Source organism: Crinia signifera, chromosome 2 (genome assembly GCF_055691185.1).
Source record: "Crinia signifera chromosome 2, ASM5569118v1, whole genome shotgun sequence".
In the NCBI taxonomy this organism is placed as follows: domain Eukaryota; kingdom Metazoa; phylum Chordata; class Amphibia; order Anura; family Myobatrachidae; genus Crinia; species Crinia signifera.
Window position 1 is genome coordinate 211,080,601 of NC_139218.1, and position 16,138 is coordinate 211,096,738.

At 44.6% G+C, this 16,138-nt stretch overlaps 1 protein-coding gene across 2 annotated transcripts in view; it reads right to left on the minus strand.

Annotated features, from left to right (window-relative positions):
- The window catches only part of C2H1orf94 (chromosome 2 C1orf94 homolog), a 198,355-nt gene that overhangs the window by 4,196 nt on the left and 178,021 nt on the right, over positions 1-16,138 (minus strand). For both annotated transcript variants that reach the window (XM_083171145.1, XM_083171146.1), the window contains exon 5: positions 957-1,061. In XM_083171145.1, coding sequence (XP_083027271.1) covers positions 998-1,061 — 64 coding nt within the window. In that variant the 3' untranslated portion in view covers positions 957-997. The remainder of the gene's footprint in view (positions 1-956; positions 1,062-16,138) is intronic.

Genomic DNA, 16,138 nt, shown 5'->3' on the forward strand with positions numbered 1-16,138 from the left:
CCCACTTTAACCAGTTAACTCATTTAACCGGTTATATCTTCGGAACCAACTGACCCATTTACATGAGACAAGTATCATATTGAATAACTTTTGAGTGGGCTTTGAATGATTTTAGTCCAGTGAAACTGGAATGTTTGGTTCCAGAGTAATCTGCCCTCAAAGAACATGAACAGCCATGAAATTACATTTAAAAAATAAAAAAAAATTGGTTTATCCGCAATATCTCTGGAACCGATTGACCGAAATGGATTTGCCTGGAATCATATTGAAGGTCCAGCGATTTGGAATTGAATTTGATCAACCACAAGCTTCTGTGATGCCAGGGGGGGAACCGGATGGGGGTCGGAATTAACGGGTCCCATATTATCCTATGGGGAAAAACGTTACAGCTTTGCCAGGCGATACACGGGGCTGGGCTCGTTGGAAAGCCCTGGTCCTCAGCTACAATGATGACAGGGGGCATGTGCCCAGGTGCCCCCCACCCCTGAGTCCGCCAATGCTCCAGGGTAGGTATTTCAGAAGTATTGTAGGATTCAGATTTTGTGAAGAAGGGTGTAAAAATGGGAAAGGGGGTAGTGGGTTAAAGGTAACATATATGAACTAGTGTAGAAAGTGTTCAGGTATGGTATAACCCTCTTACATTTGGGATTCCAATGGTCGTTTCTCTACATATAATCTATTATTCAACTGTAATACTCTATACAGTCTCTTGTGATATGCCACCTTTACCCAAAACCTCTCTGGCAGCATGTTCTGGGCAGTAATATAGATTACACCTGGGGGTACAGTATACAACATTGGGTTCCATTAGATACACCAGGAATATGTCCCCTTTGGGGATAATGTCATTAATTGCACCATCTAAAATAGGCAAGTATGCAAGTATTCGTTAAGCAGGAATCATAGTTAACACATCTATAACGCAAATTTTTAATAAAGAAGCAGAAGACATTTACCTGAGTACCTGACTTCGATTCTAGATAACTTAGCAGTATGGTCATATTCTGCTGCCATTGGGGAATATGTTTTTTCCCATAGTGCTTGTTCTCGGAGGATTGACCCTGAAACAAGACATGTTAAACATTTCTGTAGTGCCTGTAGCTGAATTATGGCTTTGTGGAAACATCAAACATACTGTAGGAGGCATGTGCTATTACTGGTGCCTGTCCTTGTGTTTCCCTCCTATGTCCGTATAGATTGTAAGCTTGCAGCAGGGCCCACTTACCTCCAAGTCTGTCTATTGTTACCCAGTTTGATTTATCACTGTCCACAATTGTAAGGTGCAAGGAATCTGCTGTGCTACTGTACATAACAAAATGTATATATATATATATTAAACTACATTATTGTGAACAAATGTGTTTTAATTATGAAACAACCAAATAGCTGTAAAAAACAATAAATACAACCTAAACGGGGGCGTGGCTTGGACGGACATGTGAGCGGACGGAGAGTGTGAGCGCTCCGCAAAATCCTGCTCTAATATCCTGCAGGGAAGCCCTGGATGCCTTGCTCACCCACTCTCCGCTGCTCCGGAAGGTCCCCTGCGCCGACTGTGCTGTCTGGAGTCCCGCTGGAGGCTTGCGCTGCCCGGATACAGGTCTCCCTGCTCTGGCGTCCTCCCTCCCAGACAACTAACAGGCAGGCGCCATCTTGGATTCCCCTGCTCGAGACGCTGCACGCGGCGGGGGCTGCAGAAGAGATCCTTCAAAAAAAAAACGGCAAGTACTAACTGCTGGTCCGGAGGCTCCCCTGTGCTAGAGGGGCTGGGGGAAGCTCTGCTTGGGAATTAATCTACAGAACCCCCCTAATCCGACGCCATTCCCCTGGATATAAACTGCGGACGCCATTTTCTATATCTCCCCCTGAGAATCTACATGCGGTGAGGACCCCTGGGGTGGCTACTATCTGTTGGCAGACACTGACAGGTTAAACATCATTTAACCCCCTCTGCACAAGCCCTATAAACTGGTGGGACTTTGCTGGATAGGCAACTAACACTGAATATATTATATTGCTCCATCACCCACTGAGGTTCCTCTGCCTGCAATCTAATAATACATACACACTGGACTTGCTGTCTGGGGATATTGTGGGCCTTATTCCTAGCTTTGCTGCTTGGGACTTCTACTAGTGACATTCCTGGAACTTAAATCTGCAGTTCTATATTTTCCCCACTAGAGGTCTCCATTGTGCTAATAATACACTACAAGCCATGGGCAAAACTGGCCAAGCAGCTACAGCATCCAAGCTAGAAAAGTTTGCAAGAGGTTCCAGGGCGAACACCCCTCCTCCTCAACCTGATGACAACTCCCCCTCTGGTGTGGGTGCTGGGGCCCCAGCTCCGGATACCTCTGCACAGTCGACTCAGCAAATACTGGCGGCCATTGCGGCTACTGAACAGAGAATGCTGGATAAAATAGGCCAGGTGCAGGTGGATATATCCCTAATTAGACATGACATGCAAAAACTCCGTGAAAGAGTTGGGGAAACGGAGCACAGAATCTCAGACTTGGAGGACACCACTAACCCCCTGAAAGATACAGTTGCTGACCTGTCAGCTCAAATGTCAACAGTCAAGGCAAAAATCTCAGATATGGAGGGGCGCCTGAGGCGAAATAATGTGCGCCTGGTAGGCCTACCTGAAAAAGCTGAAGGCTCCGCACCAGAGCAATTTCTCGAAAATTGGCTTATTAATATTTTTAAACGTGAAGACTTCAGCCCTCAGTTTTCCGTTGAAAGAGCCCATCGTCTTCCAGCGAGACCCCCACCCCCAGGGGCGCCGGCGCGCACCTTTATAGCCCGATTTCTAAATTATAAGGACCGCGACACTCTGTTAAGACTGGCTCGGACACAGGGTCCAATACAACTTGACAATCACACCATCTCCTTCTACCCGGATTTCGCTATCGAAGTCCAGAAGTCAAGATCTACATTCCTTAATATCAAGAAAAGGCTTAAGGATCGGCAAATACAATATTCCATGATGTTCCCGGCCCACCTGCGTGTGATTCATGCGGGCACCACGCACTTCTTCAACTCCGCGAGGGAGGCGGAGGCATGGCTGGAGCGTGATGCCTGATCTCGGGACTTGCCATGTGTACTTATTCACTGGTAACAGTGTTGATGCGCCTCCTGAGATAGGTGATGGCGGTGGGTCCAAAACATGTCTGCTAATAATTTAGTCAATTTGAGTGGGTTAATACTTTTCTAATGTATTTAAAATATCCGTTTTATCTAGGCATTCAGGGATTTCCCCCTGCTATCCTAAATACCTTTTAGGAGCTTCATGTCAAGGTATAGTTTGTAGGGTTACTTATCCCTATACCCCTAGGCTGTAAGTTGTAAGTTATTTCTTAAGTTACACCATTGGTAGTTGGTAAGGGAACAGGTATATCTAGTTTAAATGGATATGCAGGGTGGGGGGTGGTTGGGCTGTTATGGTTATTGTATAATGTTATTTTTATGTAAAGGTCTACACGTGACACTTGCCAAATACAGTTCTTTAATGCATCTAAAATGGTCTGTGGAAGAGGTCCAAGGTATAGGCCCTTCGCTGATAGTTCTACTCTATAGATTACGCACTACACTTATCGAATATGGTTCATATGTTTTATCCTGCTGTTGTATATTTAAACCTTAACTTAGAATGTCCAGGGGAGTCAGCGGGCTAAATGTTCTTAGTTGGAATGTGCGGGGTATGAATGATCGCATCAAGAGGGCCCTGGTTCTTGCCCAGGTTAAAAAATGCAAAGCTGATATTGCTTGCCTCTCAGAGACACATCTCATGGGCAGCAAGACCTTGGCCCTCAAAAAACCCTGGATAGGTTCCCTATATCATTCCACTTTCTCCACTAACGCTAGAGGAGTATCCCTCCTAGTCAAAAAAACAGTGAATTTCCACTTAGTACACAGCCAAATTGACCAATATGGCCGATACATTTTTATTAGGGCCTATATTAACCATAACCTTATCCACATACTTGCAGTCTACGTGCCACCCCCATACAACAACGAAGTACTTAAACACGCTGTGGCATTTGTATCTATGTCACCAGGTACTCCTGTTCTGTGTATGGGGGACTTCAATAACTATATGGACAGAGATCTGGACAAGTGGAATGAGGCCCAGCCCCCTGCTCCTCTCTCGGTGTCTACCCCTACCCCATTCGCAAAACTTGTGACTGAACTAGGATTGTTGGATATTTGGCGGGTTAGGCACCCATTACAACGCCAATATTCCTGCTACTCCTCTAGTTTTAATACACTATCGAGAATTGATTTGGCATTGGTCTCACCTGATCTTGCAACCAAGGTGCTAGATGTCCAATATTTGCAACGGGGAATCTCTGACCACTCCCCTCTCCTTTTGATATTGGATACCCAATTGGCTCAGAGCTCTTGTCTATGGAAATTAAATCCATTCTGGCTGACCTTGTTAAGTGATGATCAAATAATGGTTAATGAATGGGAGGATTTCGAATCCCACAATGCTTCCTGTATGAATCCTGCACTGAAACATGATACTTTCAAGGCATATCTGAGGGGCTCCTTTATTAAAAGGGTGGCAAATGTCAAACGAGCTAGCAGGGAGGAAGAACACAGGCTTGAGGAGGAGTGTAGAAGGCGGGAGGACACTTATTTACTATCCAAATCACCCACTGATCGCACTTACTGGAATCTCGCTAGGCGAAAATGGTCTGATTATCTATTGGACAAAACCAAGCGTAAACTGTTGTTCAATAAGCATGCAATGTATTCACAGGCTGAGGTGGGGGGTAGCTACTTAGCTTTCCTGGCAAGAGAGGATAGAGGAAATAGCACTATCCAGCAGATTCGGGATCCCTCAGGAGCAATACAATACTCTACCCCGGACATTGCACGAGTATTTCATTCTTACTATTCTGATTTATATGCTACTAGGGTTACATACACGACGCAACAACTGCATGACTATGTGGCCAAAATTAATTTGCCCCGCCTCTCCCCCTCATCCATAACACGATTAGAGGAACCGATTACCCACGTGGAGATAGAGACAGCTATAGCCTCCTTTCCTAATAAGAAGGCCCCGGGCAGCGACGGTATCCCTATAGAATTATACAAGAAATATAAAGATTATTTTATCCCATATCTACTTTCACTGTATGGCGACCTGTTCCAATTAGGAAGTCTACCCCCATCCATGATGGAAGCCATTATTATAGTGCTACTAAAACCGGGAAAAGACCCAACTGCTCCAGAATCGTACCGCCCGATTTCATTACTGACGACTGACATTAAAATCTTGGCCAAGATTCTCGCAATACGCCTTAACTCTGTCATTAATACTATAGTGCATGATGACCAAACGGGCTCTATGCCAGGTAAATCAACCACACAGAATCTGCGCAGATTGTTCTGCCACATACAGAGGGGGGACATAGATGGGTCGGGGGCAGTGGTGGTGTCGTTGGACGCCGCCAAGGCCTTCGACTCGATTGAATGGTCCTATTTATGGGAGGTCCTGCGCAGGTTTGATTTCGGTCCCAACTTTATAAAGTGGATTAGGTTATTATACTCCAACCCCAGAGCTAGACTATCTATTAACGGTTTTTTAACTGAACACTTCGACCTGGGCAGAGGGACAAGACAGGGGTGCCCGCTATCACCGGCTCTCTTTGCCCTGGCAATTGAGCCACTTGCATGCTTGGTTAGGAGTCACACTATAATAAGGGGCATATCAATAGATAACTGCTTTGATGTTATTGCGCTATATGCCGATGACATGCTGCTTTTTTTAAACGATGCCGGCTCCTCTTTAACGGCCATGCTGGATACAGTTAGTATGTTTGGCACCTTTTCAGGCCTATTGGTTAATTGGGGCAAATCTAGTATTTTTCCTTTGTCGGGTACAGTCCCAGATGATCTCCCAACTAACTCCCCCCTTCAGTTGACTCTCCGCTTCAAGTATTTGGGGGTATGGATCACAACAGATAGCTCAGCCTATGTGAAACAAAATATAGATCCTGTCACGTCGGATTTCCAAAGGAGGATTCACATCTGGAAAAAGCTCCCTCTGACGATGTCAGGGCGCATAAATTTAATAAAAATGATTGTGCAGCCAAGGTATCTATATGTTTTACAACATGCCCCAGTGTATATCCCTAAAAAAACTTTTACAAAAATTGAAAGCACAATCTCCACATTTATATGGGGAGGGGGTACTCCACGTGTGGCCATACGTACTTTGGTTAGAGCGAGAGATGACGGTGGCCTAGGGCTTCCAGACCTACGCAAATATTATTTAGCAGCCCAACTAAAACACATCTACGAATGGATTGGGGGACAAGGGGGGCCCACGTTCGATAGTCTATACAAGGAAAGAGCTGGCCATATGCTCTCCCCATTACATTTCTTACTTTCTGGTAATCCCCCGAGCAATCTTACCCCTATTGTTCGGCAGACCGTACTTGTTTGGAGGCAATCCCATTCCTTTTTTGACTGGGGGGGAATTGACGGTGACACCCCTCTATGGCATAATGTATCCTTTAAGGAACTATTACCCATATCTGAAGATAATATTTGGCGCAGGGCGGGACTCACCTCAATCAATCAACTCTATGCAGATGGTTCCCTTCGATCCTTCCAGCAGTTGAGTGAGGAGTTCCGCATATCCAATAGAGCCTTTTTTAGTTATTTTCAACTAAGACATGCAATACAAACACAATTTGCAGGCCTAGTACCAGTTATTTCTAACTCTCCAGTTAAGGAACTTCTTAATAATCTCGGCCACCGTAAACAACTATCCAAAATATATGTTAGCCTTAACTCGTGTGCAAACCCCCAAATAATGGAAAGACTTAAAACTAAGTGGGAGCGAGACTTGGGAACTATAGATGAGAACCAATGGACGTTAATATTAGGGTCCATCAAGTGCTCTACCCCCTGCGTTAGATACCAACAGGTATCTTTCTATATCTTGCACCAGGCCTATCGAACACCTGTGTATTTACATAGGGCAGGTATAAGACTGGACTCAGATTGTCCCAGATGTAGATCCAGTGAGGCAGATTTTTGGCATATGGTGTGGTTGTGCCCTATGGTACTGAAGTTCTGGGAAGGGGTGTGGTCCGATATCCGGCGCACTGAAACCACATTGCCACCTGTGTCGCCTAGGTTGTGTCTGTTTGGAATGGACCTGGAGGAAACTTATTCACCCATAATTTATAGGTATGTTTTGTGTTTGGTATCACTAGCTAAGGTAATAATTGCAAGAAACTGGTTTGCTCCTTCCGCCCCTAATATCCAGCATTGGCTTGCATTGGTAAATGAGGTATCCGGCCATGAGAGATATGTCTTTCGAATGAGAGGCTCAATAGAAAAATACCACCATAAGTGGGATAGATGGAATGCTTCCTGCTTGGCCTCCGAAATACCCGCATAATACCCGATGGAACATAGAGATCCACATGAGTGTAGAACATCTCTGGATGCTGCTTTACTACTTGCTACCTGCACTCGCAGAGAATAGAGGAGAGTAGAACACAGACCACTGACTTCATATACGCCGTATGTACCTTGCAACAATAGAACTAGCATAAGATCACACAGAGAATTGGTAAAATGTTGATATTTATTGAACTGTATGTACACAGAAAGCACACAATAAGACCTTTTTAATAATTTTCTTTATGTATGTTTAATGAGGCCATTGGGCCTCCAATGTTATTCTTTATTTCTTTTATTGTATGTCAATGTCAGTTTACTGTATTGTAATATAACATGTAAAATTTAATAAAAATTTACACAAGATAAAAAAAAAAAAAATACAACCTAAACAAAGTGGATAGCATATACACTATTGTTCAAAAATTTGGGTTCACCCAGACAATTTTGTGTTTTACAGGAAAACTGGCTTTTACTGTATTTATCAATTGAGTTGCAAAATAAATAGTGATTTTTATTTGAAATAGTAATTTTGTCCTTCAAACTTAGCTTTCGTCAAAGAATGCTCATTTTGCAGCAATTACAGCATTGCAGACCTTTAGCATTCTAGATGTTAATTTGTTCAGGTAATCTGAAGAAATTTCACCCCATGCTTGCTGAAGCATCTCCCACAAGTTGGACTGGCTTGATGAGCACTTCTTGCGTATCATACGGTCAAGTTGCTTCCACAACAGCTCAATGGGGTTGATATCTGGTGACTGCACTGGCCACTCCATTACAAACAGACTACCAGATGCCTGCTTCTTCCCTTAATAGTTCTTGCATAATTTGGAGGTGTGCATGGGTCATTGTCCTGTTGGTGGAATCCAATCAAACGCTGTCCACAGGGTATAGCATGCAAAATGGAGTTTGAGTCTTCCTTATTTAAAATCCCTTTACCTTGAACAAATCTCCCACATTACCAGTACCAAAGCAGCCCCAGACCATCACATTACCTCTACCATGCTTGATAGATGGTGTCAGGCACTCTTCCAGCATCTCTTCACTTTTTCTGTGTCTCAAAATGTTCTTCTGCATGATCCAAACACCTCAAACTTTGATTTGTCTGACCATTACACTTTTTTCAATCTTCCTTTGTCTGTGTTCTTTTGCCCATATTAATCTCATCCTTTATCTGGCCAGTCTCAGATATGGCTTTTTCTTTGCCACTCTGCCTAGAAGGCCAGCGTCATCTCTTCACTGTAGCTGTTGAGACTGGAGTTTTGCGGATACCATTTAATGATGCTGCCAGTTAAGGACCTGTGAGGCATCTATTTCTCAAACTGGAGACTCTAATATACTTGTCTTCTTGCTCAATTGTGCACCGGGGCCTCCCACTTCTCTTTCTAATCTGGTTAGAGCCTGTAGTACACACCATTTACACACCAAATGTTCAGTTTCTTGGCAATTTCTCACATGGAATAGCCTAACCCTTTTTGTAAGTATTTTGAGAGTATAGCTGAACACACAAATGGGATTCTCCATATACTCAACTAGCTCAAATGAAGGCCAGTTTTATAGCTTCTCTAATGAGCTAACCGGTTTTCAGCTGTGCTAACATAATTGCACAAGGGTTTTCAAAGGTTTTCTAATTATCCATCTAACACAATTAGCAAACTCAATGTACCATTAGAACACTGTAGTGATGGTTGCTGGAAATGGGCATCTATACCCCTACTGTGTGTAGATATAAAAAAAATAACATGTTTGCAGCTAGTATAGTCATTTACCACATTAACAATGTGTAAAGTGTATTTCTGATTCATTTAATGTTACCTATATAAAAAAAAAGTGCGGTACTTGTGTAGTTTCACGGTGGCAGTTACATAGTAAGTGCAGCATCCCTGTCAGAATCAGCTTAGTGTACCCGCAGCCAGCTTCTGACCCTTCTACAGTTCATATTTTCTAGGGCGGAGGAGCTAACTAGCATTACATTTTGTGAGCGGCACCTCATGATTTAAAAAAAATCTCCATTATTTACAACAACCTTATGCAGGAGGCATGTATCCTGCATTCGACGTCACAGCCCCAACGCCGGATTGGCGGGCCCGGAAAAATAGTTGAGGTGGATGAAAGTTTATTTGTACAGCGAAAAAATTATGTCAGACGCGTCCTGCCTCAGCAGTGGCTGTTTGGTGGCATATCCCGTGAGACAGGTGAATTTTTTGTAACACCTGTGGCCAGCTGTGATGCCAGCACCCTGATGTCCGCCATCCAGACGAATATTGAACCGGGTACCACTATATATGCAGAGCCGAATTTCCCATTAGGGACGTGAGGCACGTGCCTAGGGGTGGCACATGTTTGGGGGCGGCACTTGGATGCCTGTGATAGTACTGTCAGCCCAAAATGTACCTATAACTGCAAAATATCCACTGTACTGTACTATATTCCATCTTAAATAGAGTGTAAATGGATAGGACATGCAGATACTGCCCCTGTAAACTGTCCTACGTAGTAAATATGTATTCATAATAAAAGTTAGTGGCTTTTTTTTATAAATCTTTTATATTGGCTATTGTCAAATGAGGGCTTATAAGTGATCAATAAAATTTTTTACAAGTAGGCGGGGGGGGGGTGTGCGAACATTATTGTTGTGCCTTGGGGCGCCCTCATCCCTAAATCCGCCCCTGTATATATGCATATACCTATTCTGAAAGTTGGCACGCGTACAACCCTCAACAACTTGAGCAGGCAGGTTACCATCATGTGCGCTTCAACCACCGCTACAACTTTGTGGACCCAGACACTGGCGTTCATACACAAAACATTGAAAGGCTGCGCGTCAATACCTTGACTCCTACCTACAGGAGTTTATTTGGTGAAAAACACTTGGAGCAGAGAAAGCTTTCCTGAGCATTTTATATTCACTAACTCTGATCCCAACAGCCGATAAATCATCCGACACAAATGCTGACGCAGCTGCATCAACATCCGCTGCATTTGAAGACAATGCAGAAAGTGAAGAATGACTGTTTTTAGAGTTTATTCGACTTGTTATTTGATATTATTGTACATTGTTCATTGCTTTTTTTCTTCTTTATTATTCACTAAAATCCAGTTACCACATGATGTCACTACTGTTTCAGATGTATTATATGCCAGGTGTGAATGTTTTCTTTAAACACCCCCACTATCCACGGAAGCCCGAAGTGTGGTGTGCGGATGCATTACGCGTCCTCCAGACCTGTTCATACCCCCACTATCCATGTCGGCGTGAAGTTGATTTTAAAAAGTGTGGTGAGCCCAACGCGTGGCGAGTGCAGGGAGCCCCGACAGGGGACGTGGAATATATGTGAAGTATCCACGTCTGCTCACCACACTTAGGGCTCGGTGGCTCGCTACACTTGCCACACTTTATAAAATCAACTCCATGACGAATTGGATAGTGGGGGTTTGAACAGGTCGGGAGGACGCGTATTGCATCTGCTCGCCACGCTTCAGGCTGGTGTGGATAGTGGGGGTTTGAAAAGGAGGCATTTGCCAATATGTAACATAGAGCATGCATTATTTATTGTGCATGAGACACACTTTCGCCGGCACCCCCTTTTCTGCATGAGACACACGTGCTACCGAACCCCCTAACCCCATCTCCCTGAAGCGGACATAGGCAGGGTTGCGATAGCCTGCTGCAAGAATTATTGAGATGCTTGTGCAGTAATTCTTGCTGCAGGCTACGGCAACCCTGCTCTTGTCCGCACAAGCGTCTGAGACAGATGGAGTGCCTCTCTGCAGGAGCCCACATGATCCCCTCTCCGCCAGCGTCCGCCAGAGCAGGGGATCTGGCGGTTACCGGCGCTGTGTGAGAGGCACCCTGTAGGATTGTCATGGACACCGGGGACAGAGCTGCAGCTCACATTGACTACACTGCCTGACAGTATGCCTGTCTAGGGCTGCCGCGGGAACACTACGCTGACTACGCTAACTACGCAGGGCTGCTGTGGAGACACTACGCTGACTATGCTAGGCAGCCCTTGGTCTACACTGACAAGTACCAACAGTGCAATTTCTATGTAACCCCAAACTTTTGAATGGTAGTATAACTGATATTATGGTCTTAGCAGGGCCGCTGAGAGCAGCCACATGCCATGAGAAAGTGGAGGTCATGATCAAATCCTGGGAGGTGTGGTCATATTACCTAAAAGAAAAAAGAAAAATTGTACATGGGGTGTCGTAGGTTGCACGTGGGGACATTGTACCCTTCCAACAAGTCCAGGGCTGGGTAACCTGATCATGACCCCTCCCCTATCATTCCTCTTGACACCTCAAAATCTAAATGTTTTTCTGCAATAGGAATCACAAGATTATTTTCTCTATTTACTATACACTGTTATTCAACGTTAGGATAATGTTAATCTGTTAGCAATTACTGCAAACAAGCAAATTATATACATTTATATATTGGTATATCATTTAATGGACATTTCCATATCCTGTTACAGATGTGTTTGCAAAAAAAATTAAAACATCTAAATAAAATAAATTAGCTTCTAACTATTATTATGCTTGCATATTGTAATGTCATTATTTTTATAGTAGGCTTATCTTAAAGTTTTAATAGGATATGTCAGCCTTTTTATTGATCCAATTTCCTGTATAATTTGATATGCATCTGTTGAAAGACAAAACTAGCAAAAGTGTAGCTAAAACCTTACACTTTGTACTCGCTTTAATTAAAATTTCATATTGATTCCTATGAAAACTTTTATACCAAATTCTCTATTTATTGTGTTCTCTTTTTGTGATCCTAAGAAAACTTGTACTGCACCAAATCATTTTGCTTATTTAACAAGTAAATATTAGGCTCAATACATATTATTAAAAAATTAGTTACCAGCCTTTCAAAATGACAGAACAACATAACAGTAATGTCAGTGCCGGCAGCTCAAATGACAGCTAAACACTTGAATTGTTCAACTGGGCATCATCTTATGGCTGGTGATGCACATAATACTTGAATGTTCCCTATAGGGTTGAGGAGCAGTGTTCAATATTTTATTTAATTATTATTTTTATCTTCCATTTAAATTAAAAACTACAGACATACAATATTGCATTTTCTATAAAAACTCTGGGCATTATCGTGAATGTAATATTATAAAAAGAGTGAAATATAATACAATAAATGATTTGCAATTCATAACAAGTAGTTTAAAGTGGAATAGTTTAAAGAGGGAACTTGGTCCTAAGTCATGTTAGTAAGGAATTATATTGAGGAAGCAGCTGTTCAACAAAGCAGTGAAAATCTCTGTTTTCACCGAAACATAGATTTTCACTACTACATGTATAGACCCCTATGAGAGGTGAAGGGGATAAGTCAGGGAAGGAAGGAGTAAGAGGTGCAGGAATGATAGATGTGTGGATAGGTGTAGGAGTAAAGAGGGAAGGAGGGACAGTGGCGTAACAATCAAGTTGCAGCTGCAATGGGGCTTAAGCTGTCTCTAGGGCCTGCTCCTCCCCCTGCACCCAGTTAGTCACATTCAATCCACTACCAAAGCCACCCATCAGCCGAGAGCTGTGCCGATAGTGCACCAACCTGACAAGCGCACCCCTGTAGTAGCTATAGCCGGGCATCTTCTGCGCTGCATGTTACACTAGCAGCACGCCCCGCTTCTCCTCTCATCTCTCTGGAGGAAATTTATGAAGAATGGAGTTCTAGTTCAGCCAATCAGATACTATGGTACTTGTGTAGTTTCACGGCACCGCCGCGCGCACAGTCTGTCTCAGAAACTTGGCAGCTTGCCAGAAGCTCGCGTGCTATACTGTAATGTAATGTAACGTAGCGCTGCGCGTGCCACTCTAGCTATAATGTAATGAAATGTAGCGTATAAACAGGACACAAACGGGGCTTCTAAACTACACACCCCGGCACACCGCTATCAAAGGGGTTGTCCCCAATGTAGACGCTTACATTTTAGATGCTTTTAGATGCTTTTAGCATCTGAATTCACACTCCTGGCACTTCGCGCGCACAGTCTGTGCTTAGTACCGCGCGGACAGCTTAACGTAGTCAGTCAGAGCGCTACGCAGTTAGCGTAGTCAGTCAGTAGTAGCACTGTGTGAGAGACGGAGGTGTATAATGGCAGTGGCGAACCTGACTATGGCGATGGAGCATCTAACTCTGTTTAGTCTGCCGCAGACAGAGGAGGAGGCAGTGGCATTCCTGCAGGCCCACCAGTTCCTGCCGCAGACCCAGACCTGCCCCAATGGCCATCCCACGAGGCTGAGCGTGAAGGAGCGCATGTGGCGCTGCCATATTCGCAGCTGCCGGAAGAAGGTGAGCGTGAGGTCCGCGAAGTGGTTAAGGGGGTCTCACCTCAGCTTCGTGACCCTGATCCGGTTCACCTATTGCTGGGTGGAAGAGCTGACCAGCATAAAGTTTTGCGACCGCCAGCTCAATATCTCGCAGAAAACAGTGGTCCAATACAACAACCTGATGAGGGAGGCCTGCATGGTGGACCTGCTAGCGCAGCCTCAGCAGCGGATCGGAGGCCCAGGTACCATCGTGGAGGTACTGTAGATGAAAGCCTCTACGTGAAGAGGAAGAGCAATGTGGGAAGGCTCCTGCCCCAGCAGTTGGTGTTTGGGGGCATCTCGAGGGAGACCAGGCAGTGCTTCATCACTGCGGTGGAGCGGCGGGATGCGACCACCCTGATGGCTGGCATTGAGGCCCATGTGGAACCAGGCACCACTGTGTTCACAGACTGCTGGAGGGCGTATAACACGCAGCAGCTGGAGCAGGCCGGGTACCAGCATGGGAAAGTAAACCACAGATATAACTTTGTGGATCCTCGCGGGGCTCACTGCGCTCGCCACGCTTCGGGTTGGCGTGGATAGTGGAATTTACAAGGTCGACAGCTGTTGTGTCGACTAGTGTCATTGTGGACAGGTTTTAATAGTGTACCCCTAGACCCAACTAAATTTAGATGCTTTAGCATCTAAATTTAGATGTACCCCTAGACCCAACTAAATTTAAAGGCTTTAGCGTTTAAATTTAGATGCAACACCACCTTAGCGGCTTGCATGGAGCCTAGATTCAGCCGCTTAAGCATCTAAATCCAGAAACCCCGGCTTCTTAGCGGCTAGCAGGTAGTCGGATTTCAGGCGCTTTATCGTCTAAATCCACACTCCCCCTTCTTAGCGGTTTGCACATAGTCCGGGTTTCAGACGCTTTAGCGTCTAAATTTAGCGTCTACATGGGGGACACCCCCTTTGATAGCAGTGTGCCAGGGTGTGTAGTTTAGAAGCCCCGCCACGTCAGCGATGTGCCCGGGGTGTCCACTTTTACATGCCCCTGTTGTCAACAGTGCGCAGGGCTGCCTATTTCACTGTGGAACTACAAGTGACCTGTCAGCGCCTGGGCAGCGCGATGCTGCTGCTGCCCGGCGCTACGCTGATAACGTAGCTGACAATACGTAGCTTACAGCTAGAGCGGCACGCGCAGTCAATCAGAGCTTCTGGCAAGCTGCCAAGTTTCTGAGACAGAGTGTGCACGCGGTGGCGCCGTGAAACTACACAAGTACCGATACTATCTATTATCTTATAGAAGGTGCTAAATGAATAAGAAGTAGATTCTGTTTTGTTGCCCATAGCAACATCCCATATGAAATAGAACTTCCAGCTTAGTAAAGTTCCCCCTCTATTTGTAGAGGGCCATTTTCTGCAAATTCCATGCAGACATCCAGACTGCCTGGAATCAGCTGTACCCCCGAGGCACCAGCTCCCGACCTGCCAACACTTGAGCAGTGATAAAAACAAAAAAGGAACGTGGGGCGCTTGGGTGAAACAAGGAATTCACAATTTATTTAAAAAAACATATATCACAACAATACATACATTAATACACTTTAAAAACTGGGGTGTCACTGAGGGCCTTATTTTGGTTCATTCTTTCTGACAAAATCCTTCTTAGATGGACAAAACCATGTGCACTGCAGGGGGGCAGGTGTTACTTGTGCAGAGAGAATTAGATTTGGGTGGGGTTTTACTTCAAAGTGAGATCTATATTGCAGTGTAAAACTAAAGCAGTCAGTATTTTCCCTGCACAGAAACAAAATTACTCACCCAAATCTAATTCTCTCTGCAAATGTTACATCTGCCCCCCCTGCAGTGCACATGGTTTTGTCCATCTAAGAAGGATTTTGTCAGAAAGAAGGAACCAAAATAAGGCCCTGAGACACTGATATATGACCACTTGAAATAAGCGCTTGGATAATCTAATCTCTTTATGGTGAAACAGAAGGGTGATTAAGATGGTATCAGTCCAATTAATTTCCAAGATACAGTGTCCTTTTTTAGAACAAGGGTAGTTCACATGGGTGATTCGCCGTATTAAGCTGGCTAGTGTGCACACTTTCACTTTACTGCAGCAGAGGCGCCTTGCTTGTAAATATAGTAACAGTCACAAATTGGAAACAGGACTTCTGTCACACGAAGGTCAGTGACAGTGTCATACCCTCCAACAGTACCGAATTTTCCGGTACAGTACCGTTTTTTTACAGTCTGTACCGGCAAATTAAACATGTACCGAATGTACCGAATTCAGAGCCGGGCAGCGCACAGACAGCAGTGAGCTGTCTGTGCGCTGCCCGGCTGGATTTAGTTTCTGCCCTCTGCTTACCTAAAGCGGCGACAGCAGCAGCAGCATAGTCTCTAACGCGTAATTCAAGGC